Source organism: Protomyctophum bolini (assembly GCF_963924005.1).
Source record: "Protomyctophum bolini genome assembly, chromosome: 12".
Classification (NCBI taxonomy): Eukaryota; Metazoa; Chordata; class Actinopteri; order Myctophiformes; family Myctophidae; genus Protomyctophum; species Protomyctophum bolini.
Window position 1 is genome coordinate 12,922,489 of NC_137873.1, and position 17,750 is coordinate 12,940,238.

A 17,750-nucleotide genomic window follows, 5' to 3' on the forward strand; every position below is an offset into this window, starting at 1 on the left:
CGCATGACGTCACAGATTAAGCACACACCGCGTGTTGCTCCAGCTGCCTGCAGTGCTAACTAACTAACAACCCCCCCAGTGTGTGTGAGAAGAACCTTTCTGCTGCTCATACAGCACTGATCATCTCAGGTAAAAACAAACATTCATGTCTTCAATACTTATCGATCGTTTTATTTCTAATTATCATGTATGGGCTTTAGACGCATTTAGACGTTAAGAACGTTAGGTGGTATGGTGGCTAACTAACTAGCATTACATTAGGTGTGTGTGGCTGGCTATCTGCTACGAGAGCTGGTGGTTGGTTTTGCTAGTTTGCTGCCTCACTTTAGCCAAAATGCTATCGTGAAGCTAGCCCCGTACTTTAATAGCAACTTTAGCTGACCCGAGCAGAGTTAGAAATGTGAGTACCCTATGGGTTTTAAACCTCTGTTGTCATCATTATTTGTCTGTAACTAAAAGGACACTGTTGACACTTAATGGATTGCTAGTACTATCAGTATGGCAAGTAACAGCGAGCAAAACTCAGTCTCAATGTATATGGGCTAAGCTCAATGCTTAGCTCATTAGCAGTCTGCTAGCGTTTCATGTTATGTGTTGTAGATGTTAAAACAACTTGGAAGTCCTCTTTTGTGATTGTGATAGCCTCTAAACGTTGTGTTGATGATAATTTGGCCAGTAAGCTACACATGTGACTTGTCTCCCTGAAGATTTAATTCAGCCAGTCAGCTGTTTGTGGAGAGCTGTGTGTGTGTGAGAGAGAGAGAGACAGACAGACAGAAGGCCATTTAGCAGCTGAGTAACTAATACTAATAATCCCATCACTTCTCTTCCCCACACAGCCATGAACCAGGAGAAGCTCGCCAAACTCCAGGCCCAAGTTCGGATAGGTGGAAAGGTACAGCAACACAACCTCTTAACCAACCACAATGTTAACTAAATGCCGCTAAAACGAATACTATAAATCTGTTGCAAATAACGGGCCTGTGTTCAAAAGTACAGAATTTACAGAGGTGTTGGTAATGGCATCAAAATATACTTGCAGCAAAAGTACTTAATTTGCTGTAGTAGTATATACTTTGGCTTATTTGGTAAATAATGTATAGTTTTGTATTAATAATAATCTAATTCTGCAAAGTAACTAGTAACCTAATATTAAAAATAATCCTAGTTGAGTAAAAAGTACAATATTCAAACTTGTATTAAATATACTTGTGTAAAGTCAAAGTTGCACTCAAGTACAGTACTTTCCACCACTGCCAACCAGTAACAACATGTGGGGGCTTGATCAACAGGTTTATAGAGGCCCTTATGCTAAGAACCTGATTATTTTACAGTAATACATGGCTGTTCAAGTTATGACAGCAGTTCTACATTTTGGTTTGATTGTCGCTGATACTCTAAAATTAGCCTTATTGTTTTTTCAATTCTTGCTCGGTTAAAAGGAGTTTGACGTAACGCAGCAGGTTTTCCTCCTGACCTCAGCATTCCTTTTATAGCCTGAGAGCATGACCCCTTTCAACAGTGGCTTGTGATAGTTAGCCCTTTTTTTGGACTGGGCAGGCAATTAACCCATTCACCCACTAGATGGCACCATATACATGATTTCATGATGATGAGCTCTTGCCCCAAGCATTGTTCATATTTCTGTATGCAGAGACTAAGAGTACAGCTACACGACTCTGGGTGTTTTTTGAAACGCACATTTCTATGTGCGTTTGGGCCTTTCAGCCAGACGCAAACGGCGTTTTCGGCCACTCAAACGGAGGTTTTTGGCAACGGATAAATAAGTGGAGATTTTCGAAAAGATCCGGATGGTGGAGCTGTGTAGTCATGCAAAACGGAGTTTTTGAGGAAGTATGACGTCACCTCCCTAGTCGCGCATGTTCGTTTTGTTGCTTTTAACATTTAAAATTGTCAAGCGTTTTCCAAAATAGCTATAATCAAAATGACAGAGTGGGGTATTCTGACAGAGTTGGGTGTCATGTGGTTTGGGAGGTGGGGTGGTGATGGAGTATGGGGGGTGGGAGTTTGGGAAAATTTCAGAAAATAGATCCACATGCATGCTCATAACAAGTCACATTGTAGATCGGACTTATGTGGTTACTGTAGGTTTTGTACTAATAATAAAATCTGCAAAGTAACAAGTACTAAAGCTATCAAATGCTGTAATTTTAGTGGAGTTGAAGAAACAAAAATGGAAAGTAAAGTAAAAGTACCACAATATTTTACTGTGCATTGTAAGCAGTAAGCACGTCTTCTATAGTACTTGAGTAAATGTACATATTTCTTATCGCCACCTACTGGCATGGCATGCTTGTTGGAGTCAAAAATGATCGTTTTGGGTTGTATGTGTGGACACAGATATCTTTGTCATATGGGCCCCTGCCCATACGACAACGGAGTACGAAAATATCCGTTTTATTAAAGATTGAGTACGTATAGCCCAGGCCTAAATGTTTTTATAATCGCCATGGGGGTGCCCCTCCTCCCCTTCCGCTATGGATGGTTAGAGCTGCGCGATTACATACAAAGTCAATGCAAAGACGAGCACGAACGGGCACGGCACGACCTGGTGCGGTACAAACGGGACGAACCGATTAAGCGAATATACTGTAGGCCTATATATTCAGGTCTAATTCATCATGGGGGCTCGAGCCCCGCCGCCCCCACGGAGTCGTCACTGTCTACACTCTACAGTATGTATGTGTATGAATGCGGAAGCATTCACTGGTGTGAATAATGGCAAAAAAATAATTTTTCTGTATGTCCCCACAGAAATAACCCACCACGAAAAACAAACTTAACAGTGGCTGGTGTAATTTTCCATAGCAGATAATAAGAGCTGATACAGGACCTGACACGACCATCTGTGGTCTCATTATGATGGACGTTGTGTGTATACTGATTATGCTAAAACTGGGCGGCTGTGGCTCAGGAGGTAGAGCAGGTCGTCCAATGATTCCTGGGTCGGCGGCTCGAATCTCGGCTCCTCCTGTCCATATGTCGAAGTGTCCTTGGGCAAGACACTGAACCCTACATTGCCTCCAATGAGTTGGTCGGTGTGAGCTCGCCACCATTGGTGTGGGAAGTGAGGACGCTGGCGTTGACTGTTCGCCGCTTCACCTCCAAATGAATGAACCATTGTAAAGCGCTGTGAGCACTTGGAAAGGGGGGGTGGCGTTATGGGTTTTTTGCTGCTTTCGCCTTTATTTTATATTTTTTATAGAGGGACAGACAGTAGGTAAAGGCCATTGGGATCGGGAGTCGAACCTGCAGCACACTGCCAGACTTGGACTGCCGGCCAAGGTGCCTGGACCGCTGAGCCACGGCCCAGGCCTTTACATGGGTTTTGCCTGTTTTTGCCTGTCATCCATCTGTCTTCTTGCATTTGTGCTCTCCCAGCACTAATGTGACTGTCTGTTCCATCCATCCTTAGGGAACAGCTCGTAGGAAGAAAAAGGTGGTTCACAAGACGGCAACAGCTGACGACAAGAAACTCCAAGGGTCATTGAAGAAACTGTCGGTGAACAACATTGCAGGAATAGAAGAGGTAAAGACACGATCTGTAGAACAGATCTCATTGTGAGAAACCTGGTCATGTTTTAGTTTTGGGCCACACAAAAAGAAAAAGTAATCATCTAACAATATGATGGGTTACATTGATATAATTTGCTCGCTATATGATACGTTATATTAACGAAAGCTTGAAGATTTGCTATATTCGGTGAAGAGATTTGGTACAGTAGGCGGGGGAAAAAGTAGCGGATCAAGTACAGAGCCCTGTGGGACCATAGTCAAATAAGTATAGAAGGCAGTAGTAAACAACTTTATAGTCGTGGACATATGAAATGCGTATTAAACAAAGATCCTGTCTTTTCATATGACGTCTCTGTCGTGTGGAAACCTTACTTCATATGTCAAACTGTTACTTTTCAGGATTCAAATTTAAAAAAATGGCAAAAGTAGCATGTTTCGAGTTTGCATATCTGCTACTTTTGATGCTTTTGGCGACACTAGTATGATCAAGTAGGCCATTCATTTAACAGAAAAAAACAAAGTTATAATATGGAGATAAGAGGACGGTATCAGCCTGACGGCAACGATGACTTAATTGGAAGTGCTTGTACTCTAACCAAGTAGAATCACTGATGCTTCGCTCAGCCTGTTAGAGAATAAGCTCCTTTACTCACAGGAAAACCAGGTTACTTTTAATGATGCCGTTAATCATTCAACCCACTTTATCATAGCTCTCTCTGTACCCTTCACAGTGTGAGGAGTTGCGAGTTTGTAGTTCGGCTATTTTCACAATATTTATCCATGGATAAATGGATAAAAATGGATTATATTAATTGGGGGGGGGGTCGCTGCCTGAAAGGTTTGGGAACCCTTTCTCTAGATGAGACAGCTGTACTTCCGATGGGAGTTTTTTACCCCGTAGCCTCTAGTCTAAACTAGCCTTGCGTAGCGATTGCCTACTAATATCACTTTGTGGATATTAGTCTCGTCCCACGAATCTGATTGCAAAGGCAGATGAGGGCTGGCTATGAGAGGCTAAGTCTAAACGGCGACATTGATCTCCTTCCCCAGGTGAACATGATAAAGGACGACGGCACAGTGATCCACTTCAACAACCCCAAGGTTCAGGCCTCTCTGTCTGCCAACACCTTCGCCATCACGGGCCACGCTGAGACCAAGCAGCTGACTGAGATGCTGCCTGGCATCCTCAGCCAGCTAGGAGCCGACAGCCTCACCAGCCTGCGCAAACTGGCAGAACACTTTCCTAGGCAACGTAGGCAGACACACAAATGGAACACACACACACACACACACACACACACACATAGACCATCAGGGTTCCAGCTGGTAATGGAATTTTTGTGTCATCACAGAATTTTGAGAGAAATGGTTCTGGAAGCTGGGGCACATTCTAAACTCATGGAAATTGTGACCGTTTTTATAGGTGAAGTCATATAAGTCGCTGAATTACAGAAATAATTTATGGGTGTCTCAAATGTATGTTGAACAACTTAAGCTCTATTGCAAGAAAGGCTGATCTGCCAGCTTGATGAAATGCTTTTGAGCTAAGCTTGTAGATATTTTATCTTTTTTTCCCCTCTTTTTTTGCATATGACACATCCATAATTTGCATGCCAGGCTGACGGTCTTTAATTGTCTCCTTTGTTCATCTGTTCCACAGCGAGGGTAGAAAACAATACACTATTATAATCATATCATCCGTTTAGAAATGCACACATTAAAACAAATGGTAGTACAAATAGTATACTATCGAGGACATTTGTTTGAGTGTATTTAACTAAAGCTAATTCTTTTTTTTCATTGTCAGCAATGGACATCAAAACGATCAAGGAGGATAAGGCTGAGGACGACGATGATGATGTTCCAGGTAGATGATCACACAGAACATGATTTATCATTATGTTCCTGATTGTACACTTTGTACACGTTTGATGGATTCGTAAAAACTAAAACATAAACGTAAGGAATAGGCTTTAGAGTTTTCTAGCAATAAAAGTATAATGCACATTTTTCCATCAGTAATTTTGAACATAACGTCTATTGCTGTTGACAGTGAATACAATACTGATGGTGTCAGCCTGCCTACAGCTGTGGGTATATGGATGATACATGTACAGTCTATGAACTGTAATGACTGTAATGAGTCAATATACAATTTATCTATCCTAACTGAGCATCATGGTTTCGTAGTGTACATTCCAGTAGTCCATGTGCAAATGTGCCAGAGTCGAGCAAGAGTTGTTAATCTCACTAAAGGAGCATAATGTATGGGAGTCAGGCCTGCTTGTGGAGATTGATGGCTGTCAAGCTCCACAACTGTCAAGAGTTGCTTTGCGTTGGACCGGGGGGGTGATCTGATTTTACAATAAATGTATTTTTTTCCATGTCACAGATCTTGTGGAGAACTTCGACGAAGCTTCTAAGAACGAAGCCAACTGATGATGCGTTGAGCGCCGCTGCAAAACATTTTCACCACTCGTGGGCTTACAAAAGGCCGGGTTTTGTTTTTCCTGTCATGGGAAATGGTTGTTGTTGAAGTGCATTGCCTCACCTCTGGAGACGTCAACCACTTCAGTGTATACCCAAAACAAACAGCACACAGATAACAGTATATCAAATATAGAACTTTTGTCTTCATTTAATTAGGCTGTCATCATATTCCGAATGAGCAGGATATTATGTGCAGCTCTTGTCATTCTGAGGACCACAATTGCCTTGGAAATGCTTTCTAAGTGGTTTGAACCCAGCGCTGTTAAATGTTACTAGTATTTAATATGTTATGTTTATTAATAATACAAATAAAAGGTGATTGAATTTTCTCACATACCATAGAATGGTGTTTGTGAATTTATTAACAGTGTGATTTGGTTTAAGTAATATGTATCTTTCTATGAGTATTATTTATACTTTGGCCATTTGAAAATAACCGATCTTCAAGTTCACATCACCTCACATTGCAATGCGTTGTGATTGCAATGTGTTGTGATTGTAGATCAGCTATTTAAAAAAATAGGACTGACAATATTTTGGAAAGATTACGATTTTGGAACAATTGGCCATTTCCCAATAAAGGGACTCCACTCTGTCATGGTTAAGTGGGATTAGGCCTTAAATCTGTGATTTTATAAATGTAATAAACATTGATTAGCACACAAGAAGACAAAGCCACTGGGGAATCCCTTCCCTGGTACAGTTCACCGAGCAGCAGCAGCATCAGACTGGGTAGAATTCATAGATGATCACGTCTTTAACAGAGGTCTTCGCTCTGAACCGTTACGTAACACTAATCCCGTTTGAATTGATCGCTATCGGTGACGTGTTCTCGCGTGGTCATTTGCTGCATCGCTGTCATTCACTACGACGAGCTACCGCGCAAGGAGACAAGGTTATTCATAGTCGGGTAATTAAACTAAATATCATAAATGCCATTTTGCCTCACTCCGCGGTGTTGTAACTTGTAACTATAGACGCAGTGATGCTCGCGCCGCCTTTAAGACACTTGCCTGGTGTGTCTTGTCTTTTCTGCGGTGGCTGGAAGTAGCCTGGCGGTTTCCAATCCCCCCCCCCCCCCCAAGTGTGCCTACATCATCCCATGGCCCAGAGGGACGGCAGCGGCTTGATTCGCTGTGTTTCTGTATAGCAGTTGCCCTGACAACTAAAACGAGCCAATCGCAGCGCGACAACGCCCTCCCGGGCCATGGGTTCTATGCGCTGCCTTATTTTTTTCCTGTCCATAATAAACCTTGGGGGAGGGAACGCGGAGTCCCGTCGCACTAACTCCGCCAACAGACTGGACAGCATTCTTTACTTTATCCCCACTGTACTCTCTGAACGTGGTAGCTAGCCTAGGTGGATAGCCGCTAGGCAGGTGGGTGCTAGGTTGTTTACACGGGGGCGACGGACGGTACTCGGAAATAGCATCCAAAGGCGATTGTTTGAGTGCTCGGGATTAAGGAGGCAACACATCACCATCATGACGGATACCGACGGAGGTGTTTGGCGGTGGCACCGCGCGTAAAGATGAGGATTCCTCCGGTGAGTGAGCGCTTGGATTGGTTTATATCGTGACATGGCCATATCATATCATTGCACTGTTATTACACCGCCATTGCAAGCTGTGAATAATAAATTGAGGGTTGATCGACCCCCATGGCCATGAATGATACGATAGCAGCAGGTGTTGGTTATCTGTCTCTGTGTATATGTAATTGAATATTATGGATAGAATGGTGATTCTGCATGCTCTACGGGGGGCATTTGGATTATTACAATAGTTTACATATGTTATTATTGTTACATCATATCCAGTAGAAAACACTATGTATCGGAGATGGCCAGCATCAATGGTCATTTAAAATGGGGAAACAAACTGGGAAAAGTCGAATGAAAAGCGTATAACGGTGTCTCTTCTCTCGCCAAGAACAGAACAGATCTACAGTCGCATCGCGACGAATTGCTATAGCTTGTAGCTTGTAGATAGTAGTTATTTTCGGCAAGTGACACGAACAGTGTCTGGGTGTGATTGTGATGATCGGCGGGTCTGTGGCGGTGTGACTGGCCGCGAGTCAGCCACTGCTCATCGGCCAGGGAGCGCCTGCAGCACTGCTGCTGCTGCTAGCGGCTACATTGTATCCAGTGTCTGTCTCTGTAACAAAAGTGTTACTTGGATACGATCAGCGGCGCTCGTGTCTGCCCCGTTACATTGTTGCCCGTGAGACGGCACCCGACTTTTATCTCTTTTAAAAAAAAAACAATTTTGGGAAACTTGCTCGCGACCGCTCTGGTGTGATTTGGGGGAAATATTGACTTGGCGGATCAGTCAAGCTAGCAGCTAACATTAACGACACCATCTGTGTGGTGCTGCTACTCCCAACTTGGAGCAAAACAAAATAAATACATGATCTCTGATCTGTGTTGGAGTCTACCATGCATCTACACTAATGGAGGCAGCCGTTGCTTTCCAGTCTACTTCTGAATCCGATGACCGTACTACCTTTGATCATAGTATACAGAAGCACACAGACAGCTGCTATTGTGTTTGCATAATCCAAGAATCTACCCAGTACCCAGGCAACGATTTTATTTTCGGATGCGTTTTTCAATGTATAGCCTAGCTCTTATTGCTTCATGTTATGCCACACCTAATCATTTAGGCCACAGGCCTTTACTTAAAACTCAAACTTAGATTTATGAAGTAACCGGGTCTGGCTTTAGTGCTTTCTGAAGTGCCAGGTCATAAGGAGTTTAAAGTCACTTTAGGCAGCAGAATGTAAAGACCTTTGCAGGACAGGGGGATTCTAAACTAAAGTGCCATTTCTTTCCTCAGCCCACAATGACATTCAACTTATTGACAAACAGATAACTATTGACATAACAGTCGGAAGCTCTGACTCAGCCATGGACTGTGGTGGTGCACTGGCCCTGTCCTCTTTGCAGGGCAGCCCCCATGGAATTCTGGGCCCGGCCCAATGACCACACGTATAGCATATCACAATTCATTTTCATAGTAGATCGGGTACACTAGGTAACCACGTAGAGTCCCTATTGTGGGCATGTCATACCTCTTAATAAGCAAACCGTTGCCAAAAACAGTAGATCTACTACTGCAGGCTCTGAGCTTGGAGATCTGCTATTTACAGCAAAGATGTGGGGCGTTCAAGTTCAAACACCTGACGGACCCCGGTCAAAGAACGATTTAGTGTTTATTATATTTGATGCGATTATCAATAACATATGATTATGATGAAGGAATCTTCTGAATTCTTATATTAGTTATTTCACACATATTCCCTCATTCAGTTCGAGAGCCTGTTTGATATATCTCTGCCATGAATAATAACAAGACAGTGAAGCATTCAGATGATGCTATATCATGACCAAGTTTCTTACATAATGGCAACAGAAGTTGATATTAAAGTGCCTCTGAAAGTAGCTTTCAAAGCCAACAGAAAGACTTGTAGCCCGATCCAACAGGCGTCCATGGTAGTAATGCCTGTAGCTCTTGCTAAAATTATGTCTACAACAGTATCCCAGACTTCAAAGATGTAGGTTAGCGTATGCCTTCAGAAAGTATTACGCCTGTTTTCCCTGATGGGGCCTGGCAGCGTGGCTTTTGCTGTTTTCTTGTCTCTCGTCGTTTGGATGTAGTAGATCAAAACATGAGGCAGAGAAAGAATCCCATAATATCTTCTGACGTCTCGCTGTGAAGCAGGGAGCCTGAGAACTGCTTTGTGTGACAGAATGATGACCACTCTATTTAGCTTTCTTGGCTTCAAATCTCTGTGGATTTAAACCTTTTTTATCCCCCCCGCCCCCCTTCTTGCATGTCAGGAAAATTATCGCTTTTTAAGCACCAAAGCAACCGTGACCTGCTATTTCTCTAGAGGATATTAACTTGTGGCGGCCTGTTATTCTTTTACCTTTGAGATTCTTTAGTTCCTTTTTAATCGCCAGCACAGCAGTTGTTCCTCTGACATGTATAATGCAGCCTACAGTATAAGCCTTCTAGGGAAGAGTAACTTCCAGTCTACAGTATAAGCCTTCTAGGGAAGAGTATAGGGCATTAGGTAACTTCCAGTCTTGCTCCCAGACAGTTGCATTCCCAGTGAGGGCGTAAAAGGTTACATAATACAATGTCATCCAGTCAGTCATGCATTTCTTTTTAGATTGTTAAGAAGTGATGTCAGTCAGTTCATTTTTTAAAGGGAGAGGAGGAAGTAATCATGTGTGGTTTCCTGTGTCCACCCTGTTACTGGAGCGGACAATATTCTGGAGCACAGGAGAAAAATAACAGGAAGTTAGTCCGGGAGACGGCTGCTCGCTCGGAGAGGACTCAGGACACCACTTTCAACCTGGCGTCTCTCATTCTTGTCAGGGGTCATCGTCATGTTGGCAAGTTGTGATGGATATTTTCGCCAGAATTCAATTTTTGCCACAGACAAAATGAGTGTACAATAATATTACCAGAAACACATAAAGACTGACCTGAATGACCATTTATTTATTTATTTTACAGGGACAATGCTCATTAATCAACACGTCAGTTTTCACATCCATGTAAATGGGCCAGAGTTAGCCAGAAGTTAATTTATCTGTAATCTGTAGTCCCTGAGCAGGCTCTTAAAAATGATGATAAAACTATCCATACAAAAACACATTGCAATACAATACAATACAATACAGGATAAATATAAACATTGTACAGGAGACAGAACAACCACAGAGTGGTTACTCGTAATTACAGATTTTATTTGTTTTTAGCCACCTCTTCAGGTTGAATTTGAAGGTCAACTAATTGGATTTCTCTCTTACTTCTGTAGGGAGACTGTTCCAGTGATGGGAGGCTCTAACAGAGTACTTCACAGTCCCCTCTGGTAGTTGCCCAGTCCCCTCTGGTAGTTGCCCAGTCCCCTCTGGTAGTTGCCCTTGTTGCTCTGTCACCACTGTCCGTTCGACCTATGAACTGTTTCAGTGGTGGAGGTGCAAGTCCATTTAAGATCTTAAAAGTGAGACGAGCATCTGCAAAATGTTTAAATCTGTCAAAATTAAATATATATATAATATATAAAATACCATGTGCCAATGGTGGTAATGGTTGGGTTGGGTTTTGGTCAAGTGTTTGTAATATCTGTTTGTAAAGTGATTCTATGGGTTTTAAAGTAGTCTGCAACCAGGTTGTGAAACAGTACGTTACCATAACAGGTCTGTAACTCAGAGAGTGTTCAAATGGACAAGGTTCCAGTGGTTCCATGTACACTCTCAAAAGTTTTGAGAACCACTAGTACTAGTTGGATGTCATCGTGTCATAGTAAAGAAGTGTCACATATTCTGAAAGAGACTTGGCATTCAGTAAGTGGGTCTTATGATCAAAATAAGAACATTATAATGATGTGTAAAAAGACAAAATAAAAAAACTGCCATGGACACATTTGTCCATATTGGTGGAAATTGCACGTTTTTTGTAAAGAAGATTCAAAGATTTAAAAAAAATAGCGTATCCATCTATAAGCTCACAATGAGTGGTAGTGCATGTTGAGGTTATAGGTTAAAATTGGGCTTAAATGGATATTTCACGGCTGGACTTTGAATTTCTCTAACTATAAACTTTCATGACACAGACAGCCTGCAAAGTACAAATATAATTTATGAAAAGCTACTACATTGAAGTCTGTTCACAGAAGTTGTTGTAGGCAATGTGGGGATTATCTGACGAGGTACCATTTGAGTGTGCAAAACCTTACATATACTAAATAATACTAAATTGTTTATAGGGTCAATATAAGTAAAATAATATAGCCTTTCTACAGGAGTATCTTTTTATATTTTTCCAAAAAGATTACAAACAGCCAATAGCATATTACAAAGTTATCCCCCTCACTGGTGACAATTCCGGGAGGAAAAACGGGCAAGCACCGGGGCGAGTCATCCGGTATTCCCTTCAAGTAGTTAATATTGCTTCATTCAGTTTCATTGCCATTCCTCCGTATCCAGCCAGGCATGGTTATCATATTAGCGCAGCGTTGAACCATTTCATTACCATGTCTGGCTAGTGGCTACTCCATTGAAGTCTATTTCTGGTTGTGGTGAATGAATGGAGACGTCCAGTTAGCTTAAGTCCAGCATGAAAATTAATCAATGGTTCGGCTCTCATTTCCCATTTAATGTTACTATTTGAACAGGCTTCAAGTCTGTATGTGCAGTAATTGCCCTCAGCGTCTGTCCATTTAATCATGTTCCATTTGTCTCCTGTAGTCAACAGTATGTTGATACACTTTAAACGGTAGTAGACCAGCTGGGATTAATTCATATTTGATGGCCTTTGTAAGGACCTCTGACATTAAGCTAACTTAGTTTTTAAAGCCACGAGTGGTGTGCGGATGCTCTTAAATGTAGCGTGCTTCCTCGAGTCATGCATGTTATTAGCAGCGATACATGCTGTACATGCACGCACAGTCAGAATAATCTTGGTTTTAATTTAGGCCATGCTACTAGGGATGAAAATTACACTTCTGATCGATTAATAATATAATTAATATAATCTAATTATAATCTTTTAGTTTGTATTTATTTTGATTAGTTGGGCTACTATGTGCTAAACACATAAGCCTATAGGTTTAATATTTTTCATTTAGACCTACACTGTTTATTTTACAATTGTTTATTTTATCATTTCTATCCATTGTGTGGCAGGGTAGTCTATATAGCCTATGATGTGTGATTCCCCTCATTTATACTGCATTTGCGCATATACAAATATTAAAAATAAACCTTTCATATAGAAAACACAACAATTGTATTGATAATTGCTGATGGGTGGGTAACACAGGCAGCAGACATTTCCTTAATGATTAATTCAACGAGTTTCAATTAACGATTATGAATATAAAATAAATAGTATCCCTACATTCTACATTTAATTGAATTGCATTTAATCAATCATTAATGTATTTCGACCAGTCATTGGATGTCTTCTTGCTATTTGATCCTCCTCATCCATCAGGATGGATGAGGTTGTACTTGTACAGAAGCCTTTCTAGACATTGTGAAACCTTTTAACAAACCGTCACAGATGGTGCCCTTCCTGCATTTTCAAATGTATACGTCTGTGACAGTGACAGACAGATGTTGCGTCACACACACACACACACACACACACACACACACACACACACACACACACACACACACAGTCACACACACACACACACACCTCTTTTGAGCCTCATCCTGAGTTTACACGTCTAAAAATACAACCACTTCACTTTGACGAAAGATGCATTATTCAGCACCTCTGCAGTGAGCAATTAAATCTTAATTAGGGAGTGACTCCTGTCCTCATGTCGGTGGTGTTGGTTTGTTTCCTTCTCACGCTGTGCGAGCTGGGGTCTGAGGAGTCGCGGTGAGTGTTAGGGGGAAATTATTTAAAGTTGAGTGAGGAGTCGGACGGGTCCGGTACTTCTTCATGCAGGCATGGCAGTTCTGGCATCTCTCTCTCTCTCTCTCTCTCTCTCTCTCTCTCTCGCTCTCTGGTGTGTTTCACACCAGAATTTTGGTAGTTTGTTTTGGTAGCCCAGAACCCCCCCCGTCTACTATAACAAACAGTGAGGGCATGTGTGTTTGTGCAGGTAAACACCACCACACTACTCATGTGGCTGATGATGACTGCTCCTATAGAGCCAGCGATGTGATGATGGGTACAAATACAAAACATTTGTGTCATGCTGTGGACTGCCACACCACCAAACATACATTAACTGCAATTGGTTTTCACCTCAAGGAGAGGAGATTTACTGAAGCAAGGGTTGAGGTCAGTGGTGGAAAGTAACTAAGTACATGTCACGTACTGTCTCAAGCACTGTGCAATGTTGCTGAACTAGTCTGGAGTATCTCCAATATTCAATACGTATTACACCATATAGGCAAATATTGTATTATTTTTTACTTATTACTTATTATTTGAAAACTTTAGTTACTAGTTACTTTGTAGATTTTGAAAACAACAACACATACACTTCAGCACTATACTTTGGCTAGTTTAAAATAGCAGATCTACAAGCTGACGTTGTGACGTATTGTGAGCTTGTACTGTTCTACTATCTTAAAAAGATTTTTATACAATTTAAAACTTGTGAAATGGGACATTCTGCGCAATGAGACTTTTACTTTTGGTACTTTAGTGCAAGTATATTTTGATATAGCAGTATTGGTACTTATACTTAAGAAACAAATGCTAGTAGTTCTTCATGTCAGATGAGTTCCACTGACTCCCTGGCTGCCTGGTGTACATGTTCCATGTTTAAGGATTAGATCAGGTGGACCTAATTAACTTTAACCAGATTAGATTACAAAGTGCTTAGTATTTTTACTTTTGCTCGCTGAATGAAAAGGCTCAGTCATCCTAAGGCCCAATTCTAATGGTTTCCCCCCCACTCACCCCAGGAAGTAAGTATGTATACTGTGTGTGTGTGTGTGTGTGTGTGTGTGTGTGTGTGTGTGTGTGTGTGTGTGTGACTGTGTGTGTGTGGGGGGGGGGGGGGTCTAAGAATGGTCTGGGTTTTTTTTTGTTAAGAAAGATGGCTTACAGTTAGGGAAATACCCAGGTTGGTGTTGGGTTTGGGTTAAAGGTAAGGTATTGTGCATGTGTGTGTGGTAGCATTTCATTCATGTACACATCCCTTGTGTCACTCTCAGCGCATCATGGGGTCTGCCTTAGCAGATAACTAGGCTACAGATATGTTTTGGCACTAGAAACGATCCCACGAAAGCGGTGTGGTTGTACTGTAAGTTACCAATGAATGGCACAGTATTGGCTCAGTGGCATACATCATGCCACTAAATAAATTATGTCCATGCACACTGGGGTAGGGCTGTCAGCCTGTCACGATTACAAATGTAATATATAATATAAGTGAGCCTTGCCGAGCCATGAGACCCATAGGGCAGGAGCCTATCTCTTGTTTCTGTAGCGTGAGCTAGTGACGCTAGTTGTATGTCGCAGGGACTTACCCACCATCCAACCCTTGATGCTGATCGAGTGCCACCACATTTTCATGACAAATTCTGGTCATGAACATGGCATCATGACTAAAATATCTAAAAGCACATACACGCACAAATCCCAGGAAAAAGAAACAAGAAGTGTTTCCTAAACATCATTAAAATAAGATCTGTTTGCAAAAGGTGGCCCTTTAATTTGACGATTAATTGTCAAACAAATAATTGCGATTAACAAATGAATAGTGTTTTTCTGCATTGAAGATTGGAATGTCCCATTTGCCTTTAGGCTTCGTAGTCACAAATTGCACAGGGCAGATATGACAAATAAATGTAAATATTTCCAAATTATTTTTAACAAAATGGCAGAAATAGATGATCTGTAAGTTCACGCGTTACAAAGTGACATGTTGTAAGTATGTAGATATGCTATTTCATATTGAAAAATAAATTATCAACATGGAAACGATTGACGATTATGCAAAAGTAATTGTGATCATCTCAAATAATTGCGATTAGGTGATTATATAATAATTGTGACAGGCCTACACTGGACCCATGTGAGTTTCTTTGTTTGGATGAAGCTATCCACCACATGATATATTGATGCTTTCTTTAAAACAACTTGGCATGATAAATCCCTCTGGGGCCTGGGCTTTTCATCAAGTGTTAAACAGACATGTGTTGGAATGTTTGTGTTCCATACTGTGTCCTCTCCAAGGTCTGTTGTTATCTGCTGCAAAATGACTGGCTGCTGTTTAGTTTACTGCACTGCTCTATTATTTATGTTCTACTTTGGCACGAGGAGAGAATGAGGTTCATGCTGTCTTGAGGTTGTAACTTTTCATTCATTCGGCCTCGTATTTATTTTCCCTGAAATACACTTGAGGGCAAGACCCTCATTTTCTACTGTACTACTGCTTTGTACTCGACTGTGGAATTTGGCTCCCGTGCCGACAGGGGTCTCTGATATGTCACGCTTTTTTGGGGGGCGTGGCTGATGTCACTGCCTGTGTGTTGGAGCATCTGCCATCTGTTCGCTGTCTTCGCTGCGCTGTGCTGACGGCGTGGCCAGAGCTTGCATCTTAAACCAAGTGGAAAATGTGTCGACTCTGTACCTGTCCTACCAAAGCCCCCACTCTGCTCCACCATGATTGATCTTGTCCTTACGTGAGTGGCACTGAAGTCGAGATGTTTGCCTTGTGTTCAGTCGCGATCGCTTGGTGCAGTCGGTGTAGTTCATCATTCTGCAGTGCAGGGCGGTAGGCTAGGTTTTAACAAACAATATTTAGGGACCAAATATCGATACTGGTGCAGTATGTCTATGTCACAGTATTATTATTGGGCCACATTCTCTAAAATTGGCTTAATTCTACAATGCAACAATATGTCTTTATCAGAAGCAGACTTTTGAGAGACAAAGTGTATGCTCTCACATTGCTGAAATGAAAGACACATTAAAGCACATTCCGAACTCGCCCCCTGGCAAATGTTTGTTTGTGAAAATATTAACATTATAGACTGAAAGTGTTAATTTAACCATTTGTAACTTTGTAAAGAGTGCGTACAAATGGAACCACAGGTCCAACTCCATTTGGTTCCATTTGTAGATTTTGTACACTCACTCTCAGAGTTAAATGAACACTGAGGTTATCACTGCTTATACTACTGTAAGTAAGTATCAGGGTGAAAACCAAGGGCTCTCGAGCCATGTGGCCGATAATTCAGGAACCTATCTCCTGTTTACTTTGCGTGAAGCAGCTGGATGTACAACTACACACCCTGGAAAGCACCAACAAACATTGATGCTGAGTGCCAAGCAGGGAGGCATTGGGTACCATCTTTATATCCTTTGATATGACTGGGCCAGGGATCGAACCCTCAACCCACCCCCCATCTCAGGGTATTCTAACCACAAGGCCACTGAGCTATGTGGACAATGGACGGACACACTGGCTTATTGTCTCCACCAGGCCGAAGGCATGGGGAGAGAGTATGTTTTGCACTCCGTCCGTGTGTGTGTGTGCGTGTGTCCGTCCTTCCATCTGTCCGTTACCAGCTAATCTCCGGCACCGTTGAGGCCGATTTAGGCAAAACACATTTATGTAGATTACTCGTACACATTTTATCCATACATCACACAATTCGGTATACCGATCGTGTTAATCACATCTCCATAGTCATGTGATCAACACGGATCTGCCATCTTGATTGGCTAAGATGGGCTTCCAAAGCTCACATGATTGGTCCGTTTCGATCAAAATGCCACAAATCACAAACACTGTGTGCAATTTCTGTGAAATTATACATGCACATTTCCACTAGGCAGAGGACGACATGCCACAAATCTTTTCTCAAAATTAGCCTCACGGTGGCGCTATAACAGGGAAATTCCTGTTTTTACCTATAACTGCATCGATCTGTATACAACTTATGTATGCGCACATGGAAAAACATCCCTCCACATCTGCCGGTTATAGCGCTACCATGTCGCACAGATTTCATCCAAATCTCACGCAAATCACATGATTTCTGTAATCATTTGATCAAGACGAGTCTGTTGGATTTCTCAGATTCTACACCGATTGGCTAAGATTGCCTTCCAAAGTTTTCAGGAGTGTTGTTCTGCGATCCTCAGAGATGCTATGAGTGATCTGGCTCTGCATTTCCTCAACAAAATGAAGAAAATTGTTGCGAACAAAAAAACATGTTTACATTAC

The 17,750-nt window shown here is 41.8% G+C and overlaps 2 protein-coding genes across 4 annotated transcripts in view; both read left to right on the top strand.

The window, feature by feature from the left end:
* Positions 1 to 6,371, top strand: LOC308325771 (transcription factor BTF3 homolog 4-like). The gene is made up of 6 exons (XM_080778455.1): positions 1 to 129; positions 840 to 895; positions 3,437 to 3,550; positions 4,588 to 4,789; positions 5,345 to 5,404; positions 5,930 to 6,371. The coding sequence occupies exons 2-6, from the start codon at positions 842 to 844 to the stop codon at positions 5,974 to 5,976; spliced, it is 477 nt and encodes a 158-aa protein (XP_080634581.1). The 5' UTR covers positions 1 to 129; positions 840 to 841; the 3' UTR covers positions 5,977 to 6,371.
* Positions 6,372 to 7,290: 919 nt separating this feature from the next.
* Positions 7,291 to 17,750, top strand: part of zfyve9a (zinc finger, FYVE domain containing 9a) — a 56,298-nt gene continuing 45,838 nt past the window's right edge. For all 3 annotated transcript variants that reach the window (XM_080778650.1, XM_080778651.1, XM_080778652.1), the window contains exon 1: positions 7,291 to 7,572. The gene's annotated coding sequence lies outside the window, so the exon portion shown is untranslated. The remainder of the gene's footprint in view (positions 7,573 to 17,750) is intronic.